The sequence below is a fragment of the Hypanus sabinus genome, chromosome 17, assembly GCF_030144855.1.
Source record: "Hypanus sabinus isolate sHypSab1 chromosome 17, sHypSab1.hap1, whole genome shotgun sequence".
Lineage (NCBI taxonomy): Eukaryota > Metazoa > Chordata > Chondrichthyes > Myliobatiformes > Dasyatidae > Hypanus > Hypanus sabinus.
In genome coordinates, this window is record NC_082722.1 from 78,295,014 (window position 1) to 78,311,087 (window position 16,074).

Consider the following 16,074-nt stretch of genomic DNA (forward strand, 5'->3'; position numbering starts at 1 on the left):
CCAGCATACTCTACCTATCTCCATAACTCATCTCCTTATTGTGCCTATAACATCAAATATAGAACTTAGTCCATTACAGCACAGTACAGGTTCTTTGGCCCCAAGGCAATGGCCGTTACCCTACTCTAAAGATCAATTTAACTCTTCCCTCTCACATAGCCCTCCATTTTTCTATCATTCAGATGCCTATCTACAAGTTACATCTATCTAATGTATCAGAATCAGGTTTAATATCATCATCATTTATTGTTTCGTGGCATCAGTGCTTTAAAATATATAGTAATAAAAACTATAAATTACAATAAGAATATATTTTTAAAAAAGTAAATAAGTAGCGGAAAAAGAGATGGAAAATACTGAGAAAGTGTTTATCTCTACCACTCTGTGTAAAAAAACTTATCTCTGACATCCCCCTAATACTTTCCTCCAATCTCCTCAAAATTATACCCCCTCATTTTGGCCATTTCCACTCTGGGAAAAAAGTCTGTCCATCCCCTTGATCTTATCATCTTATACACCTCTATCAAGTCACCTCTCATACTGCTTTGCTCCAAAGAGAAAAGCCCTCATTCAGCAAACCTACCCTCACTTAAGAATGCTCTCTAGTCCAGACAACATGCTGCACCTTCCCTCGTTCACCTGGAGCAGCGCTAGCTGAAGGATGTTTGTGTACCTGTGACCTATGCCTGCTCATTGCCCCTCAGTATTAGTGTAAGTACAGATTGTACACGGAGGTACTGCATCAGTCACTGATAAGAAAACACATGGGTGTCACGGTAGCATAGTGGTTTATGCAACACTATTACAGCTTGGTGTGTGGGAGCTCAGAGTTCAATTCCGGCATCCATCATAAGAAATTTTGTACGTTCTCCCTGTGACTGAATGGGTTTCTTCCCACAGTCCAAAGATTTACCAGTTACTGGGTTAACTGGTCAATGAAAATTGTCCTGCGATTAAACTAGGTTTAAATTGGTGGGTTGTTGGGCAGTGCGGAGAGGTTTAAATGGCTGGGAAATAATGTCAAAATTGGTATTGTCTAGTCTGTTTTAGATAGTCCCTTATTCACTGTATTGAATCAGACATGTCCTCTAATCCAGGCAGTACCCTGGTAAATCTCTGCATCCCCTCGAAATGCAGCATCTTATGATCCCTGCCTTATAACGTGGCAACCAGAACTGAACACAATATTGCCAGTGTGGAAACATCCTCGTAAATCTCCTCTGCACCTTTTCCAGATCAATGGCATCTTTCCTATAGCACGGTGACCAAAGCTGTGCACAATACTTCAAGCTACATCTATTACCGAAGTATGTATGCAGTGTACATCTCTGAAATTCGTCTTCGCCACACAGCTACAAAATAAAAAAAATTCAAAGAAACACACCGACGTTCCCAAGTTCAAAAAGCAAATCATGCTGACAGCACCAAGAAGAGCAAACCCCAAAACCCCATCCTCGTGCAAAAAGCCCAAACAGTTTGTGCAAACAACACCAAGAACAGCAAAGTCCAAAACCCCATCCCTGTGAAAAAAACCAAACAGTTTGTGCAAACAACACCAAGAACAGCAAACCCCAAAACCCCATCCCCATCCTCCCCATGGAATGTGTGGGTTTCCTCCAGGTGCTCCAGTTTCCTCCCACAGTCCAAAGCACTGGTTATTAGGTTAATTGGTCATTGTAAATTCTCCCATGATTATGCTTGGGTTGCAGGACAGTGTGGCTTGAAAGCCCTGGGGGCCTAGTCTGCACTGTATCTCTAAATCAATAGTTCCAGTTCATTTCCTGCTCATCAGACAGAAATGCTCTGATCAGATCATGTGTACTACTTACCAGTGTGTGGGTCCATGACGAAATCTTTCTGCTTGCTCAGAATTTTGTATGTTACTTTGGCATTTTTGTAAACTGTTGGATCATCTGGGTCATGAGCACTGACAGTCAGAACAGAGGTTCCTGTGGTGGGTAAAGAAATCAAATCAGAACTGCCATAAGCTGATGATAGTCAGATCCGAACTGCCACAGTCAGACACCTCTGGCACAGGGAAATACTCAATGCATATATACCAAACTCCCATCTTCTATCATTTCTGATTTCTGTTGAGGTCCCAGGTGTGAATATCACCAATAGCCTATCCAGGTCCAACCATATTGATGTCATGGCCCAGAGAGTTCACCAACACCTTTACTTCCTGAGGAGGGTAAAGAAGTGTGGCATGTCTGTGTCAACACAAGACTACTGAACAATCCCCGAGTACAATAAGACACAATGCCTATAAAACGTATTCACTCTCCCCCCTCAGAGGTTTTCATGTTTTATTGTTTTACAACGTTGAATCACAGTGGATTTAATTTGGCTTTTTTACACTGATCAACAGAAAAGGACTTTTTTGTGTCAATGTGAAGACAGCTGATCCAAGTTAATTACAAATATAAAACGCAAAATAATTGATTGCATAATTACTCACCCCTTCAAGTCAGTATTTAGTAGATGCACCTTTGTCAGCAATTACAGCCTTGAGTCTGTGTGGATAGGTCTCTGTCAGTTTTGCACATCTGGACACTGCAATTTTTCACCATTCTTCTTTACCAAACTGCTGAAGCTCTGTCAGATTGCATAGAACGTGAGTGAACAGCCACTTTCAAGTCCAGCCACAAATTCTCAACTGGATTGAGGTCTGGACTCTGACTTGGCCACTCCAGGACATTAACTTTGTTAGTTTTTAAGCCATTCCTGTGTAACTTTGGCTTTATGCTTGGGGTCATTGTCTTGCAGAAAAACAAATCTCCCAAGTCGCAGTTCTCTTGCAGACTTCATCAGGTTCTCCACCAGGATTTCCCTGTATTTTGCTGCATTAATTTTACCCTCTACTTTACAAGACTTCCAGGGTCTCCTACAGCCCACAACCTGATGCAGTCACCACCACGTTTCACTGTGTGTTTTTGATGGTGTTTGGCTTACGGCAAAAACAGTGATAATCAAATGGCCAAAAAGCTCAATCTTGGTATCTTCAGACTATAGAACCTTCTTCCAGCTAACTTCAGAGTCTCCTCTGGCTAACTCTAGCTGAGATTTCATGTGAGCTTTTATCAACACTGGCTTTCTCTTATCCACTCTCCCATAAAGCTGTGACTGATGAAGCATCCAGGCAACAGTTGTATGAGCGATTTCTCCCATCTCATCCACTGAAGCCTGCAACTTCTCTGGAGTTGTCTTGGGTCTCCTGGCGGCCTCCCTCACTAGTCTCTTTCTTGCACAGTCACTCGGTGTTTGAGGATGACCTGCTGAAAGGAGATTTACAGCTGTGCCATATTCTTTCCGTTTCTTGGTGATTGAATTAACTGTACTCAAAGGGATATTCAGTGACTTGGAAATTTTCTTGTATCCATCTCCTGACTTGTACTTCTCAATAACATAGAAACATAGAAAAACTATTTGTGGAGTTGCTTGGAGTGTTCTTTTGTCCTGATGGTGTAGTTTTTGCCAGGATTCTGACTCACCAGCAGCTGGACCTTCCAAGTGTAGGTGTACATTTACTACAATCAATTGAAGCATCTTGACTACACACAGATTAATATATAGATAGGACACCTTAGCTAATCATGTGACTTCTAAAACCTATCGGCCCCACCAGTGATGTTTTGGTGTGTCATATTAAGGGGAGGGGGGCAAATACTTATACAGTCAATTATTTGTGTTTCATATTTGTAATTAATTTGGATCACTTTGTAGAGATCTGTTTTCACTTTGACATAAAAGACTTTTTTTTTGTTGATCAGTGTCAAAACAGCCAAATGAAGTCCAAAGTGATTCAACATTGTAAAAACAATAAAACATGAAAACTAAGGGGTTGAACACTTTTTATAGGCATTGTAGATTCTTGACCTCATAATCTACCTCGTTATGATCTTGCAGCTTATTGCCTGCACTTTCTCTGTAACTGTAACACTTTATTCTGCATTTTATTCTTTTACCTTGCATTACCTCAATGCACTGTGTAATGAATTGACCTGTATGAGCAGTGTGCAAGATAAGCTTTTCCACGGTACTGTGGAGGTTAAAACAATTCGGCATGTCCCTGTGGACCTTTATCATTTTTTATCAAGGCACCACAGAAAACACCCTATCTGGGTGTATTAAGGGTCGGCACGGCAACTGCTCTGCACGTGACTGCAAGAAGCTGCAGAGTTGTGGACACAGCTCAGGGCATTACAGAATCCAACCTTCCCTTATGAACTCATTCCACACTTCTCAGTGCCTCAGTAAAGCAGCCAGCAGAATCAAAGGCCCCACCCACCTTGGTCATGCCCTCTTCTCCCCTCTCCCATCCGGCAGAAGATACAAAAGCCTGAAAACACATATTTCCAGCTTCAAGGACAGTTTCTATCCTACTGTAACATACAGGCCTCCAAACAGGAGCCAGGATGTGGGGTATAAATTACAAGGGGAGATAGAAACGCATGTAAAAAGAACAATGTTATGATAGTAATGTGGGATTTCAATGTGGGAAAATTAGGTTGGTGCTGGGTCCCAAGAGAGAGAACTTGCAGAATGCCTATGGGATGGTTCTTCAGAGCTGCTTGTGGTTGAGCCCATTAGGGGAAAGGCCATTCTGGATCGAGTGTTGTACAATAAACTGGAATTGATCAGAGAGCTTAAGGTAAAGGAACTCCTAGGGGCCTTTGACTACAATATGATAGAAATCACATTCCAGTTTGAGAGGGAGAAGGAATTCTCAGATGCATCAGTATTACAATGGTGTAAAAGGAATTACGGAGGAATGTGAGAGGAGCTGGCCAAAATTGATTGGAAGGGGACGATGGCAGAAAACCACGGCTGGAGTTTCTGGGGCAATTCAGAAGGCGTGGGATAGATACATCTTAAAGATGAAGAAGTATTCTAAAAGAGAGGCTGAGGCAATCATGTCTGACAAAGGAAATCAAAGGAATAGAGAAGACATAATAGAGTGAAAATTAGTGGGAAGTTAGATAATTTGGTATGTTTTAAAAGTCAACAGAAACAAACTGAAAAAGTTATGGGGAGAGAAAAGATGAAATATGAATTAATGCAAATTACCCAATATAAAAGAGGATACCAACATTTTTTTCCAGATATACAGTATAAAGAGTAGAAGAGGTATGAGTGGATACCAGATCATTGTAAAATGATGCTGGAGAGATAGTAATGGGAGATAAAGAAATGGCAGATGAACTTAAGTATTTTGCATCATTCTTCACTTTGGAAGGCACCAGCAGAATGCGGGAGGTTGGAGAGTGCCGGGGACAGAAGTGAGTGTGGTTGCTATTACTAGGGAGAAGGTGAAAGGTCTGAAGGCAGTTAAGTCATCTGGACTAGATGGACTACACCCCAGGTTTCTGAATGTGTTAGCTAGAGAGATTGTGGAAGCGTTAGTAATGATCTTTCAAGAATCACTAGATTCTGGAATGGTCCTGGATGACTGGAAAATTGCAAATGTCACTCCACATTTAATAAGGGAGGCGGACAGAAGAAAGAAAATTCTAGGCCAGTGAAGTCTGGCTTCAGTGGTTGGCAAGATGTTGGAGTGCATTATGGAGGCTTTTGGTTTTGGGGAGCTTGGAAGCACATGGTTAAATGGGCCAAAGTCAGCATGGTTTCCTTGAGGGGAAATCTTGCCTGACAAAACTGTTGGAATTCTTTGAAGAAATAGCAAGCAAGATAGACAAAGGAGAGTCAGTGGATGTTGTTACCTTGGATTTTCAGAAGGCCTTTGACAAGGTGCTGCACATCAGGCTGCTTAAGAAGATAAAAACGCATGGTATTACATGGGTAGGAAGTAGATGATCGACTGGCTGGCAGGAGGCAGAATTGGAATAAAGTTGGCCTTTTCTGGTTGGCTGCCAGTGATTAGAAGTGTCCTGCAGGGGTCAATATTGGAACCACTTCTTTTCACGTCAATGATTGTACGTCCATAAAGTGACGCTAGGTTGTAAGGTGACTGGCAGGAAATAATGAAGTAGTGGTAGAGTTAGAGGGTGGAAGGGTTGATCAGCCTTACTGCTTGGGGAAAGGAACTGCTTTTGCATCTTTTGTTTCTGGCATGGATGCTCATGGCCTCCTCCCTAATGGGAGTGGGACAAACAGTCCATGAGCAGGGTCGATGGGATCCTTCATGATGGTGCTGGCCCTTTTCTGGCACCTTTCTGTATATATGAAAGGGTTAATGTACGAGGAGCATTTGATGTTCTGGGCTTGTACTCTCTAGAATTTAGAAAATGAGGGAGAATCTCACTGAAGTCTCTCGAAAGGCCTAGATAGGGTGGATGTGGAGAGGACATTTCCTAGAGGGTGAATCTAGGGCCAGAAGGCACTGCCTCATAAGAGAGGGACAGCCATTTAGAACAAGGATGTCTTCTATTATTGAGGAGGAATTTCTTTAACTAGAGGGTAATGAATCTGTGGAATTTATTGCCCTTGTACAGCTGTGGTGGCAAAGTTATTGAGTATACTTAAAGTGGAGGTTGATAGGTTCTTGATTAGCCAGGGTGTCAAAGGGAAGAAGGCAGAAGAATGGGTTGAGAGGGATAATAAATCAGCCCTGATGGAATGGTGGAGCAGACTTGATGGGTCAATTGCCTAATTCCGCTCCTATATCTTATGGTCTTCTGATCTAAGGTAGACTCTTGACCTCACACCCTCATTTCCACTTTTCACCTTAGCATTTACCTGGACTGTGGCTGTAGCTGTTACACTTTATTCTGCATTCTGTTATTATTTTACCTTGTTTTACCTCAATGCACTTTGTAAAGATCCGATCTGTATAAATACAATGCAAGGAAAGTTTTTCACTGTATCTTGGCACATGTAACAATAATAAAACAATTTCAATATGAATCTGTCTAAGATGATTGGTATCACTATCAGAACCAGAATCAGGTTTATTATCACTGACATCTGATGTGAAATTTGTTCTTTTCTGTTAACAGAGATAAAATGCTATTTGTTACACAAATAAATATTTCCAATAATAGCGAGGTAGGGCTCACGGGTTCATGGGCCATTCAGAAATCTGATGGCGACAGGGCTTGAAGTTGTAGCTTACTGACTGGGTTGAAACAATTCTGATTATTGCCGTACCTGTGACTACAGATTTCAGCTCTAGTAGTTCTAAATGGGAACATTGAAGATCCCCACAGGAACTATACAAAAATAGTCATTCCACTCCTGTGATACTTATTTTAAGCTGGAGGAGAGGTGAGTGCGTTGGGAAAGGAGATCCTTAGACTTCCACAGTTGTCAGCTGCGGATGGGTCCAACGCCTTCCTGGGTCTCCATAGCCCAGCCGCTTCTCTGATGTTCTCTCTAGACAAGGGATTCCCAACCTGGGGTCCACAAACCCCTCAGTTATTGTAGGCATCTATGGCACAAAAAGGGTTACAAACCTGTGCTCTAGACCCTGTCCAATGCCAGCAGTTCCCCTCTTAGATAAGGGGTCAAAACTGCTCAGAATACTCCAAAAACGGTCTGAACAATAAAAGCCCCAGGAAGGAGCTGTACTGGCTTTTGAACCTGTAATCTCCCTGCCCTGGGGATTGATGGAGGGGCAAGTAGATCAAGCTTCATTTGCTCTCTGACTGCTGTGGATGTGGCCAGGTCCTTACCATTGCTGGACATTTCAGCGACGGTTCCATTGAATGGATCTTTGATGAATATGGGTGCATTATCATTGATGTCCATTACTTGAATGGTAAAGTTGGTGACAGGGCCAACTGGCTGCGAAGTTTTCTTGTCAATCACAGTTCCTTGTAATTTGTAATGATCCTTCGTCTCCCGATCCAGCTCTCTATAGACAACAATATCGCCAGTGTCGGGGTCCACCTTAAATATAGTGCCGGCTCCCTCACCCTGGATTTGATATTTAGTTTTTCCTTCCTTGTGCCAAACTGACTGGATCTGGAAAATAGGATTTTAAAAAATTGAAGTTCAGTGTATATTTATTATCAAATATTTTTATCAAAGTGCCATAGGACATTCAAAGCTGCTGCGCAGGTTGATTGTGGTTAGGAAGGCATACGGTGCATTGGACTTCACCAACTGTGGGATTGAGTTTAAGAGCCGTGAGGTAATGTTTCAACTTTATAGGGCCCTGGTCAGACCCCACTTGGAGTACTGTACTCAGTTCTGGTCATCTCACTATAGGAAGGATGTGGAAACTATAGAAAGGGTGCAGAGGAGATTTACAAGGATGTTGCCTGGATTGGGGAGCATGCCTTATGAGAATAGGTTGAGTGAACTCGGCCTTTTCTCCTTGGAGTGATAGAGGATGAGAGGTGACCTGATAGAGGTGTATAAGATGATGAGAGACATTGATCATGTTGATAGTCAGAGGCTTTTTCCCAAGGCTGAAATGACTAACACGAGAGGGCACAGTTTTAAGGTGCTTGGAAGTACAGTAGGTACAGAGGAGATGTCAGGGGTAAGTTTTTTACCCAGAGAGTGATGAGTGCATGGAATGGGCTGCCAGCGATGGTGGTGGAGGCGGATACAATAAGATCTTTTAAGAGACTCCTGGATAGGTACATGGAGCTTAGAAAAATAGAGGGCTATGGGTAACCCCAGGTAATTTCTAAAATAAGTACATGTTCGGTACAGCATTGTGGGCCAAAGGGCCTGTATTGTGCTGTAGGTTTTCTATGTTTCTACTGATACAGTATTTCACCATATACAAGCCTGCAATTCATTTTCTTGTGGGCAAATGCAAGAAACACAATAGAATCAGTGACAGACCCGACAACAGGACGGAAAAGCAGCCAATGTGCAAAGACAACAAACTGTGCAAGTACAGAAAGGGAAGGAATGAATGAATGGATGGATGGATGGATGGATGGATAGATAGATAGATAAATAAATAAATAAATAAATATCAAAGAGCCCTTGGAAGTGATGAGGCAAGTGAAATTGAGTGAAGTTATCCCTCTGATTGAAGAACCAAATGGTTGAAGAGTAATAACTGTTCCTAAATCTGGTGATGTGGGTCCTGCAGCTCCTGTACCTCCCTCCTGATGGCAGCAGCAAGAAGAGAGCATGGTCTGGATGGTGGGCGTCCTTGATGATGGATGCTGCTGCTTTCCTGTGACAACGCTCTGTGTAGATGTGCTCAATGGTGGAGAGGCTTTACCATGAGTCACATCCACTACTGTTTAAATGCAAGAGATTTTGCAAATGCTGAAAATCTAGAGCAGCGCACGCACGCACACACGCGCGCGCGCGCGCACACACACACACACACACAAACAAAAATACTGGAGGAACGCAGCAGGACCAGGCCAGAACTTCTTGATCTGCTGAGATCTTCCAGCACTTTCTATGTTGCACTACATTTTGTAGACATTTCCATTTATTGGAAACCATTGTTTTTGAATAATACTTTTACCAAGATTTGTCCTTTTTAATAAACTTATGTATTTTTCACAGTGTGTAGTGATTCATCCCCACTTACTTGCATAAAGCAGTACAGCAGCTAAACTAACGGTTTATCACCTTCCTCATTTTTCATTGGCTAAGTATCAGCACATTACCCACATGACATAATTGTGCAACTGTTGATTGGTTTAGTTTATCGAAGGAATTTTTCTCATCTATAAAAATGATGGATTTTTTCAGAGGCACCATCATTTTGTATACTTGTTTGTAGTCTAAAATAAACGATTGTAAGAAATAAGACTGCACATCATTCCTGAGTTCTGGAAGAACCCCAAGGGTCAGGAAATAAACAGAGATCTAACAAGTTCAAGGGCTTTGGTGTTTCCATACAAGGCCATGATGCAACCTGCCAATATACTCTCCAACACTGTAGAAGATGTCAATATTTTAGACGACATGCTGAACCTTCACAAACTTCTAAGAATGTAAGTGCTTTCTTTGTAATGGCACTGATGTGCTGGAACCTGGGTAGATCATCTGAATGAAAACACCTGGGAATTTGAAGCCGCTGACTCTCTCCACCTCTGATGAGGACTGGCTCATGGGACTCTGACCTCCTGCTCCTGACCTCATTGAAGGTGTACTTTGTCATTGTTAACTGCAGGTCAGTGTACAAAACCAGTTGACTCCAGGCCAGTGTCAGATTTTTTCCTGACAAAAAAATCTGCATCCATGCTCGCATTGAGGAACCAGTGTCAAGTGTCTCCCAACACCTCACTTTTCCATTAGAAAATATAAATTGTTTACACAGACATGATTCCTAAACCTACTACAGCTTATAAATTACAAAGAAAGTAGTTTGTTTACTGACATTATTTCTTGTTAGGTATTTATGTGTTTTTCAATTTGCTAATTCATCTTTCCATACCATAAATAGTCTCTTGCTCTACAAATCTAACTCACTCCCTTTCTCCTACAGACAATGCAATTTCTTTCTACAAGGACACAATTGAGAGCATCCAGACTGGCTACATCACTGCCTGGTATGGGAACTGTACCTCCCTCAATCACAGGACTGTGCAGACAGCCCAACACATCTGTAGATATGAACTGCCCACTATTCAGGACATTTACAAAGACAGGTGCGTAAAATGGGCCCAAAGGATCACTGGGGACCTGAGTCACCCCAAACACAAACTGTTCTAGCTGCCACCATCCGGGAAACGGTACCGCAGCATAAAAGCCAGGACCAACAGGCTCCGGGACAGCTTCTTCCACCAGACAGACTGATTAATTCACGCTGATACAATTATATTTCTATGCTATACTGACTGTCCTGTTGTACATACTACTTATTACAAATTACTATAAATTGCACGTTGCACATTTAGATGGAGATGTAATGTAAAGATTTTTATTCCTCATGTTGATGTAAGTAATAAAATCAATTCAATTCAATTCAAAAATTGCATGCAAAAATGTTGTTACACTGCAAAAGCGGTGACCTCCTCTGTTCCATCCACCAAAAGCAGAATTTCCTGGTGAGTATCTCCACTCCATTGCCAATAGTGGATTTTCTCAGTGCCCAACTATTTTAATTCCTATCCCCATTCCTGTTCTGCCATATCTGTTCAGGGCCTCCTCTTGTGCCACCTTCAGGGTGGAGCAGTAACACCTTATATTCTCTCTGGGTAGTCTGCAACCGGATGACATGAATATAAATTCCTCCGGTAATCTTACCCTTCTACGTCCCTCTTCTTCTATTCCCTACTCTGACCTCTTACCTCTTCTCTTCACCTGCCTATCGCCTCCCCTTGGTACCCTCCTTCTTCCCCATCTCCCATGGTCCACTCTCCTCTCCTATCAGATTCCTTCTTCTCAACCCTTTACCTTACCCACCCACCTGGCTTCACCTGTCACCTTCTAGCTATCCCCTTCCCTTACCCCTAACCTTTTTATTCTGGCATCTTCTCCCCTGTCCTGATGCAGGGTCTCGGCCCAAAATATTGACTACTTTTTAACTTTCATACATGCTGCCTGACCTGTTGAGTTCCTTCAGAATTTTGTGTGTGTTTTTCTACTGCCCCTCAGTACAAATGAGAATCATGAACTGATTTACCCATTTACCAACTTACTCTTGACTGAACAGGAGCAGCGGATTGGGGTTGAGTAGACTCACCTTTCCAATCTGTATGGGCTCTTTCATGCCCTCCCAGCAGTGCACTTTGTTCCAAATCCAGTCCGATGGAGACTTGCTGTTATTACTGCTCAGTCCGAAGCCTTGCCCTGCTGCAGAGCCCACAGAGCAGATCACCAGCAGTACCGAGACACCCGCTCTGAACATGCTGATTACAAACCTGAAACAACACAGGGCAGAGGTTACTTTAAACTATACAGTGGTTGCCAGAGGTCACAATGGAACCGTGTGTTTTTCTCTCATCCGTTTTGTTGAAATGGGCATCGTTGGAAAGGCCAATATGTAGATTCTTCCCTGTCCTCTCCTACTCTCCACTTTAAATAGGGATCACTCTCTATATGACTCCCTTGCCCACTCGTCCCTCCCATGGCAGCATTTAGAACATAGAACAGTAGAGCTCAGGAATAGGCCATTTGGCCCACAATGTTGTCCCCTACCAGCCAAAAACACCCAAACGCGAATCCCTCCTACCTGTCATTATCCCTCCATCTTCCTTACATCCATGTGCCTATCCAAAGGTCTCTTAACAGTTTGTAATGTCTCTACCACCATACCAGGCAGTGCATTCCAGGTATCCATGATCTCTGAGTAAAAACTGTCACTTCCCCTTTGAGCCTACCCCCCTCACCTTCAATGCATGCCCTATGGCACTGGACATTTCAACCCTAGGAAACAGATACTCTTTGTCCACCCTGTCTATGCTTCCCATAATTTTATAAACCTCTATCAGATTCCCCCTCAGCCTCTGGCACTCAAGAGAAAACAACCTAAATTTATCCAGCCTCTTGTGATAGCAACACCCTCTAAACCAGGCAGCATCCTGGTAAACCTCTTCTGCACCCTCTCCAAAGCCTCAATATGCCCCTATAGTGGAGCGATCAGAACTGTACGCAATACTCCAGTCGTGGCCTAACCAGAGTTTTATAAAGTTGCAACATTTGATGGTTCTGGGCCTGTATTGTCTGAGTGGTGTAATAGGAACAACTCCTCACTCAAGGTCAATAAGACCAAGGAACTGACTGTAGACTTCAGGAGAGGGAAACCAGAGGTCCATGAGCCAGTAATCATTGGAGGATCGGGGTGGAGAGGGTCAATAACTTCAAATCCCTGCGTGTCACTATCTCAGAAGACTTGACCTGGATCCATCATATGAATATTATCGCAAAGAAAGCACGACACTCCCTCTACTTCCTCAACAGCCTGCGGAGGTTTGGCATGTCATCAAAAACTTTGGGAAATTTCTATAGATGCGTGTTGGAAAGTGCGCTGACTGGCTGTGTTTGGTGCAGGAACACCAATGCCCTTGAGTGGAAAATCCTACAAAATGAATTAGATTCGGCCCAGTACACCACGGGTAAAACCCTCCCAACCATTAAGCACATCTACATGAAACTTTGCCGAAGAAAAGCAGCATCCATCAAAGTTCCTCACCACCCAGGTCTTGCTCTTCTCTCACCACTGCCATCAGGGAGACGGTACAGGAGCCTAGGACAGTTACTACCACTCAACCACTGGGCTCTTCAACAAAGGGAGATAGCCAAACTCATTTAAGGACTCTGTTATATTGTTATTTCAAGCTCATTACTTACTGCTATTTGTTTTTATCAGCATTTCCATAGTTTGTTTACAGTTAACAGTTCCTGATATCTACAGTTCATAGTTACTGTTCTATAGATCTGCTAAGTATGCCCGCAGGAAAAAGAACCCTGCACCAGCACACGTGACCCCCCCCCCCCCGAGCTGCTGGTCTGTAAAACCCTGCACCAGCACACGTGACCCCCCCCCCCCCGAGCTGCTGGTCTGTAAAACCCTGCACCAGCACACGTGACACCCCCCTCCCCCCGAGCTGCTGGTCTGTAAAACCCTGCACCAGCACACGTGACACCCCCCCCCCCGAGCTGCTGGTCTGTAAAACCCTGCACCAGCACACGTGACACCCCCCCCCCCGAGCTGCTGGTCTGTGAAACCCTGCACCAGCACACGTGACCCCCCCCCCCCCGAGCTGCTGGTCTGTAAAACCCTGCACCAGCACACGTGACATCCCCCGAGCTGCTGGTCTGTAAAACCCTGCACCAGCACACGTGACACCCCCCGAGCTGCTGGTCTGTAAAACCCTGCACCAGCACACGTGACACCCCCCGAGCTGCTGGTCTGTAAAACCCTGCACCAGCACACGTGACACCCCCCGAGCTGCTGGTCTGTAAAACCCTGCACCAGCACACGTGACACCCCCCGAGCTGCTGGTCTGTAAAACCCTGCACCAGCACACGTGACACCCCCCGAGCTGCTGGTCTGTAAAACCCTGCACCAGCACACGTGACACCCCCCAAGCTGCTGGTCTGTAAAACCCTGCACCAGCACATGTGACACCTCCCCCGAGCTGCTGGTCTGTAAAACCCTGCACCAGCACATGTGACACCCCCCCCCCGAGCTGCTGGTCTGTAAAACCCTACACCAGCACATGTGACACCTCCCCCCACCGAGCTGCTGGTCTGTAAAACCCTGCACCAGCACACGTGACACCCCCCCGAGCTGCTGGTCTGTAAAACCCTGCACCAGCACACGTGACACCCCCCGAGCTGCTGGTCTGTAAAACCCTGCACCAGCACACGTGACACCCCCCGAGCTGCTGGAAACAAGCAAAACCCTGCACCAGCACACATGACACCCCCCGAGCTGCTGGTCTGTGAAACCCTGCACCAGCACACGTGACACCCCCCGAGCTGCTGGTCTGTAAAACCCTGCACCAGCACACGTGACACCCCCCGAGCTGCTGGTCTGTAAAACCCTGCACCAGCACACGTGACACCCCCCCGAGCTGCTGGTCTGTAAAACCCTGCACCAGCACACGTGACACCCCCCGAGCTGCTGGTCTGTAAAACCCTGCACCAGCACACGTGACACCCCCCGAGCTGCTGGTCTGTAAAACCCTACACCAGCACACGTGACACCCCCCCCCCCCCCGAGCTGCTGGTCTGTAAAACCCTCCACCAGCACACGTGACACCCCCCGAGCTGCTGGTCTGTAAAACCCTGCACCAGCACACGTGACACCCCCCGAGCTGCTGGTCTGTAAAACCCTGCACCAGCACACGTGACACCCCCCGAGCTGCTGGTCTGTAAAACCCTGCACCAGCACACGTGACACCCCCCGAGCTGCTGGAAACAAGCAAAACCCTGCACCAGCACACATGACACCCCCCGAGCTGCTGGTCTGTAAAACCCTGCACCAGCACACGTGACACCCCCCGAGCTGCTGGTCTGTAAAACCCTGCACCAGCACACGTGACACCTCCCCCCACCGAGCTGCTGGTCTGTAAAACCCTGCACCAGCACACGTGACACCCACCAAGCTGCTGGTCTGTAAAACCCTGCACCAGCACACGTGACACCCCCCGAGCTGCTGGTCTGTAAAACCCTGCACCAGCACACGTGACATCCCCCGAGCTGCTGGTCTGTGAAACCCTGCACCAGCACACGTGACACCCCCCGAGCTGCTGGTCTGTAAAACCCTCCACCAGCACACGTGACACCCCCCGAGCTGCTGGTCTGTAAAACCCTGCACCAGCACACGTGACACCCACCAAGCTGCTGGTCTGTAAAACCCTGCACCAGCACACGTGACACCCCCCGAGCTGCTGGTCTGTAAAACCCTGCACCAGCACACGTGACACCCCCCGAGCTGCTGGTCTGTAAAACCCTACACCAGCACACGTGACACCCCCCGAGCTGCTGGTCTGTAAAACCCTGCACCAGCACACGTGACACCCACCAAGCTGCTGGTCTGTAAAACCCTGCACCAGCACACGTGACATCCCCCGAGCTGCTGGTCTGTAAAACCCTGCACCAGCACACGTGACACCCCCCGAGCTGCTGGTCTGTAAAACCCTGCACCAGCACACGTGACACCCCCCGAGCTGCTGGTCTGTAAAACCCTGCACCAGCACACGTGACACCCCCCGAGCTGCTGGTCTGTAAAACCCTGCACCAGCACACGTGACACCTCCCCCCACCGAGCTGCTGGTCTATAAAACCCTGCACCAGCACACGTGACACCCCCCGAGCTGCTGGTCTGTAAAACCCTGCACCAGCACACGTGACACCCCCCCGAGCTGCTGGTCTGTAAAACCCTGCACCAGCACACGTGACACCCCCCGAGCTGCTGGTCTGTGAAACCCTGCACCAGCACACGTGACACCCCCCGAGCTGCTGGTCTGTGAAACCCTGCACCAGCACACGTGACACCCACGCCAGATGGAATTCTCCCAGATGTCTTGAAGAACAGGAAGTCTCCCTGCTACGTCATCTACCCGAGCTTCTGTGTTTTGCTGGGAGAAAGGCCATGCCCCCCATGGCATGTGAGATGCCAACATTGTCACACTGTACAAAATCCAGAGTGACCAAAGTGATTGTAACAACTACCATGGCATCTCTCTTCTCAGTATTGTGGGGAAAGTGTTCGCCAGCGTCATCTTGGCACGA

The 16,074-nt window shown here is 45.9% G+C and overlaps 1 protein-coding gene across 3 annotated transcripts in view; it reads right to left on the reverse strand.

Annotated features, from left to right (window-relative positions):
- The window catches only part of LOC132407045 (cadherin-10-like), a 94,354-nt gene that overhangs the window by 68,989 nt on the left and 9,291 nt on the right, over window positions 1–16,074 (reverse strand). For all 3 annotated transcript variants that reach the window (XM_059993286.1, XM_059993285.1, XM_059993287.1), the window contains exons 2-4: window positions 11,576–11,753; window positions 7,635–7,926; window positions 1,830–1,949 (exon numbers count right to left, since the gene is read on the reverse strand). In XM_059993286.1, coding sequence (XP_059849269.1) covers window positions 1,830–1,949; window positions 7,635–7,926; window positions 11,576–11,753 — 590 coding nt within the window. The remainder of the gene's footprint in view (window positions 1–1,829; window positions 1,950–7,634; window positions 7,927–11,575; window positions 11,754–16,074) is intronic.